This window comes from Mesoplodon mirus (genome assembly GCF_964341445.2).
Source record: "Mesoplodon mirus genome assembly, chromosome: X".
Lineage (NCBI taxonomy): Eukaryota > Metazoa > Chordata > Mammalia > Artiodactyla > Ziphiidae > Mesoplodon > Mesoplodon mirus.
Genome location: NC_138981.1, coordinates 36,575,107 through 36,580,704, shown reverse-complemented (window position 1 = coordinate 36,580,704; position 5,598 = coordinate 36,575,107). Strand labels below are relative to the sequence as shown.

The 5,598-nt window shown below is 51.1% G+C and overlaps 1 protein-coding gene across 2 annotated transcripts; it reads right to left on the bottom strand.

Moving 5' to 3' along the window:
- Window positions 1-2,614: 2,614 nt before the first annotated feature.
- Window positions 2,615-4,936, bottom strand: MID1IP1 (MID1 interacting protein 1). Of its 2 annotated transcripts, none has more exons than XM_082610175.1 (2): window positions 4,663-4,936; window positions 2,615-4,396 (listed from the first exon to the last, which is right to left on the bottom strand). In XM_082610175.1, the coding sequence occupies exon 2, from the start codon at window positions 4,129-4,131 to the stop codon at window positions 3,580-3,582; it is 552 nt and encodes a 183-aa protein (XP_082466301.1). In that variant the 5' UTR covers window positions 4,132-4,396; window positions 4,663-4,936; the 3' UTR covers window positions 2,615-3,579. The 2 variants fall into 2 exon arrangements, with proteins under 2 accessions (XP_082466301.1, XP_082466302.1); XM_082610176.1 differs by lacking the exon at window positions 4,663-4,936 and adding an exon at window positions 4,538-4,623.
- Window positions 4,937-5,598: the final 662 nt, after the last annotated feature.

The following is a 5,598-nucleotide window of genomic DNA, read 5'->3' as shown; positions in this document are numbered from 1 at the left end:
TGCCCCATAAAAAGATAATTACCTTTGAAAAAGAAAAAAGGTATATGAACTTTGAGCCCTCAGTCCACCAGAACTGTATCCAATTTGGAAACATCTGAGAACCACCGGAGTAAGGGGAGAAGGTGTGAGCGGGGAGGCGGTTGGAGAAGACGAGCCACTACCTCCCAAATGATTTTTGTTCAGCAATTAAAAGTGAGGCATATGCAAATGACAATAACTTTCATTTTTAAAAAACATTGTTAACAGTAGACTACTTTTCAAGTTGGTACAAAGAAGGATAATCCCAGCAGCTGTGACATGCTAACAATGGGTTCAGGTTCAGAGCAAGAATAAATCAGGCTAGACCACTAAGGAACACTGTGTAAATGTAAAACACGAAAAGCCCCATGTGCGCAAACCAGAAAGCTGTTTTTAGAGGCAAACGCAGGCCTTCTCAAAGGCTCTGGTGTGAGGTTTTGACGTAGAAAATTCTTATCAAACGTAAATATCTGGAGGGTAATCAACTCCAATCTAAGCTGTTCCTTTTTGTCCAGCTCATCTATCTCTGCCTTCCCTTGAGTCCCAAATTGCCATGGAGATGGGCACTAGCAGACAACCATGATCCCCGACAGCTCTTTGAAGGAGGGTCCACACAATTTTGCAACTTTTAAAATCTATGAAGTACTTTGAGCTTCCTCAGGAAAGACCTAAAAATATGAAGTCACTTATCACTTTACCTCAGAAGTTAAGCAAAGTTTTAAATGGCTTGAGAAGTTTTAACGGGTAAATCTGGTCAGGGATCTGACTTTGTATTGTTGCATAAACTGAACTTGAATAAAATAGTTATATCAGTGGAATAACACTGACTGGGCCCCGGGAAACGCTACTGGTTCATGGAAAAATCCAACCCTCTTTTAACAGTGATCATCACTACTCCTAGGTCAGAATCACTATTTATATATAAAAATACTCTCACATGAATATTTTCAAAAAATAAAGTTAATAGCTTTATTTACAGTTCGGTTTTGCTATCAACATCTACCTTTCTGTATTCTATAGACAAGAATGTTCTGAAAACCTCGTGTTAACAGGTCATAAAATTCTTGCTATCACTTGCCCAAACTATGACTATTTGATTTTAATTCAGCTTCTTCCCTGAGACTTTGAGAAAGGAAATAGTTTACCTGTGGTTTCATGTATGTAATTGAAATTATGCTTTTAAAGTGAACATATTGTCTTAAACTTCATATATTCCTGGAGAAAGGCAAGGAGGGAGATAAAGATACAAGCCACGTTCAAAGAGCTGGAGAGAACCTGTAGTGCCCTTCAGTAGTACCTAAAGAAACTTCTAAGCATCAGACATTCTATACACCATCTCCTTTCACTCTCACTGCATCTCCAGGAAGTAAGCCTTGTAATTATTATGTCTAATTTCAAATGTGGCAACAAGCTTGGAGAGTTAAATTCTCGCAGTTAATATGTAATAACAAGAGGACTTGAACACACAACTTTCTGGCTCCAAGTCTTGGTGCTTCTACCATGTGGCTTCTGTAGTTTCCTTTCTTTGTCTTTTTTGCTTGCACTTTGGGATTTTCAAGGGGATACAGGGCAAGAGGCCATACACCTTACTTCTGGTGCTGCCTAGCTTATCTTTATATATTAACTATTAACTTTCTCTGGGAGCACAGGCACCAGCCTTAACACTTCCCCATTTTTTCACTGCTGCTTAAAGCTGATAATAGGCTTGAGCTGCCCACAGCACTTTTTGCCTTTTTTTTAAACTGCAGAGTTATATGTATTTTAAATTCAAGCTCTATGAGCTTAGAGAATGTCTCATGACTTCAAAATCGAAAACTGAAGTCGATCCAACACTTATCCCCCCTGAACGAATCATGAAATAGAGAAAATACAGAACATTGTGTTTCACCTGTCCCACCGTCCCAGGAAAGCATCATAATGGCATCTAAGGAAGTGTTCCAAAGGGCCCTACTGCAGTCATGCTCAGATCTGCTGTCCACAGCGGCAGACTGGCTCCCTGGAAAACTGGAAGCATTGCTGGACGCTGCTTAACAAAGCTTAGCACTTCACTGGGAACTAGTCAAAGAGGCCACAGCACGTTATAACACATTTAAGTCTCTCCTAAGATTAACGCAAAAGACTTGTAAATAAAGACCTGCAAGATGTGTGCACTAGTATTAGCTGGTGTTTTCCTTCCGACTCTTTACTTCTCAGTAGCCAAGTGAAATTTCTGCCTTTAAAATAAGTTTCTAGGCCTCAAAATGCATAGGTCGTGCTTGAGTCTCTTAAAAGATTCAAAATGTTAACTAAGCACTCCAATAAGCTAGTCAAGTTGGTTGAAAACTGTAATGTATGTACCTTCCCAAATTCTTTGAATATTTATGAACTTTTTGTTGAGATGTATGTGCTTACCTTGGTACTGAATTAGAAATAAAAAGCTTGGTAGCTTCTTCCCAAACAAAACTGAACACTTACGGAGACGATTATCTACCACTTTGAAATACCAGAGAAAAACAAAATTGGTTTTTGCTAAAAAAAAAAAAAATCAATTAACTGTATTTTATTTAACTACTAAGCCATCCATTGGTGGATTAGAAAGCAACAAACTTTTGTCAAATTTCGTTAACACATTTGCTTTTTTTTATTTTTTAGAATATAGTCTACATCTGGATTAAAAAAGTTTTAAATAAATTTAAGACATATAACAACAGTGGAACCCTTCATCATTCTATGTACAACACGGATAGAATGTCAGTTGGTTCCATTTCGGGTAAGTCCACTTTCTCATAATAACGTTATTACTTTCACTGAGTGGCACGCTTCGTACGAGCTGGCAGAGTGCCAGCTTACACACTTAGGGGGGTGGCGTGAAATGGATGGGATAGGGGTACCACAGGACAACTCTACAGTGTAACAGAAAATCATTAATAAAGTAGTACCGGTTACCGACAGACAACGCTGTTTGTGCGCTTATCACAATGGAATCGCCGAAGTTTCAGAGCGAGGAGATTGGAAATACTTAAGACGGGGCCACGGTTACAAAAAGAAATAGTGCAAACAGGAAAACTGATGCAACCCTAGCAGCGCTGCGGCCTCCACCAGCCCAACGGCAGGGCGGCGGGAGGCTGTGCGCCCGCCCCGCCTTCCCCTGCGCCCAGCTCCGGGCGGCGCTCCCAAATGTGGCAACCCAGCGCCGCGCCCTGGAATGGCCCTTTCTAGGCCCTTCTCCTCCGGAAAGAACAGAAAAGAAACTCCAGGAAAAGCACAGACTGAATGCAGGGCGTCAACTCAGTCCTATTCCCACCAAAGTAGAACACAACCCCCTCATTCCCCCTCCCCACCCCCGCGGGAGAGAGGGAAGTCCTTGAGCACTACCCCACCTCTTTTGCCACCGCTTTCCTCTCCTCTCCCCAAAGAAGCCCCCTCCTCCATGCAGCCCTGCCGCGTCCCCTGCACGTACGCAGCCCCCCAACTTTGCAGTTTGCCCATCGCGCCCTAGAGCCAGAAAGAAAATAGCTTTGAGGAAAGAGAGGGTGAGAGATGGGGCCGGGAAGGGTGCTGGGCAGTCGCGGGCGACCCGCCTCAGTGCCCCCAATTGCTGAAGCCGATCTCCTGCTTGTATCTATTAGTGAGGATGTTAGCTTTGCGAGTGAGTTTGGAAAGCACAGTGTGCAGCCCGCGCAGGTGGTAGTGGAACTGCTGTTCCAGGTCCTCCTCGCCGGCGTCCGCGCCCTCCAGGTGGCTCAGGTCCACCAGGATGTCCTTGGACTTCCAGGCGCTCCCCTCCTCGCTCCCCGCCGCCGCCGGGGGCTGCTGCAGGACCCCCCACTCGATGTCGTTGCGGATGGACTTGAGCAGCACGTAGTGGCTGTACATGTCCCGGGAGGGCGCGAAAAAGCTGCCGTTGCCGCTGCCCGCGCCGGGGGCCGGGGGCGTGCGCTCCTCCAGGCAGCCGCCACTGCCGCCTACCTCCACGCCGACGCCGTTGTCCAGCCCGGGCTCGGCCAGTGGCACGTCGCGCAGCAGGCTGGGCACCATCACCGTCTGGTCCATGTTGTTCACGGCGCCGATGAAGCGATTCATGGCGTTAAAGAGCGAGTGCTTCTGGTTGTAGGTGTCGCAAATCTGCATCATGGTGGCCGCGCGGGCGCCGAAGCACAGGGACGCAGGGGCACGGGATGGCCGGCCGGGGCGAAGGGCTGTACGCCTTTCACGCGCTCTCTGAGGCCCGCGCCGGGGGCCTAGCTACAGCCGGTGCGGCGGGATTCCCGGCTCCTCCTCCGCCCTCTCCAACTCTCGTCTAGATCGCAGCCCGGCCCTGCGGGAAGCACGACTTCTCCTGGCTCTGGCGTCCGGAAGCTCGCGATATCGGCGCGTGGTCTCTGGGTCGAGCCCTGGCCTGGTTGGGAGACGGGGACGAAAGAGCAGATTATTCACGCGGCTAGGGTGCCCGGCGCCCCCACCCGCGCGCACCTCCCTCCCTGGTTACAGCTTGTCTGGGACGGCTCCCGGGTGACTCCCAGCAGCCGGACGGTCCCACCTCCTCGCCCCCCGCCCAGGGCCGCGGAGAAAAGGAAGGGGTGCTCCCCACTCCCGTCTCCCTCCGCAAAAGCCTGAGTCCAAGCACCCACGCTGACGGGGCAGAGGTGGGGCGGGGGCACGCACTTCCTCCGGCGCCTCGAGATCCCCTGCTGCTGGGTAGCTCAGTGTTCCCGCTGCTGGCTGCTGCTGCCTGCGGACGCTGCTGCGGTCAGTGGCCGAACTGTGACTGCGGGCGGTGGTGGTGGCGTCGGCCCCCTACCCATCCCAGGTGCTCAATTTATAGAACCCCGGAAAGGTGTCGCCGGCGCTCAGGGCCACCCGCCGTGTCTCCTCCTCCCGCCTCCCCCGTAGCTCGGAGATAAAAGGCCCGAGCTGGGGATGACCGCTAGTAACACTCCAGGCCCTTTCTACAGCGGGGGCGGGGCGCGCCGGGCCAGCCCCGCCTCTCGCCTGATACCCGGGCGGAGGGAGGGCGCAGTAGCAGGGCAGGGCAGGGCAGAGGAGGGACAGAACAGCCGCACCCAGCCATCGCCGAGTGCAGAGCAGGCCAGCTTGGGGGGAGGGCCAGGCACAGTGCGGGTAAAGAAGGTGCCGGCGTCCGGTCCCGCAAGAGGGCGGGCTGGAGTGCGGGGGGATGGGTGCGCCTTGCTCACGCTCCCAGGGTGGGATGACCGAAGTGCAGGCGCCCAGGTTGTAAAGTGAGGCCCCCAACCCCGCATCTATGCTGGCAGTGGCCCGGAAACTACCGATCCGGTTTATTAATAGCCGTCGGGGAAGAGGGACCCGCAGCAGCAGCAACTCCATCCCAAGACTCTTACGTAAGAAGGGTGACTGGGCATGCCGGGTGCACGTGGACGCGTGGTGCTCCTGCCGTGGCCCTGGCCTTGGCCAGCTGCTGGGGGAGGGGGACCTCAGAGGCTTTTGCCTCCCTGCTGGCGAGGTCTTTCCCAATATTTCCTGTAACAGCCTTTGCCAGGGATGAAGAGCGACCCACCATCGGATCTGCACATTTTTCCAAGAGATCAGATGTGACAGTGCGGTGAAGCAGACAAATTCCTG

What these genes read in the sequence shown, in the direction of transcription:
- MID1IP1 (XM_082610175.1), bottom strand. Translation starts at nt 4,131, where the DNA reads ATGATGCAGATTTGCGACACCTACAACCAGAAGCACTCGCTCTTTAAC.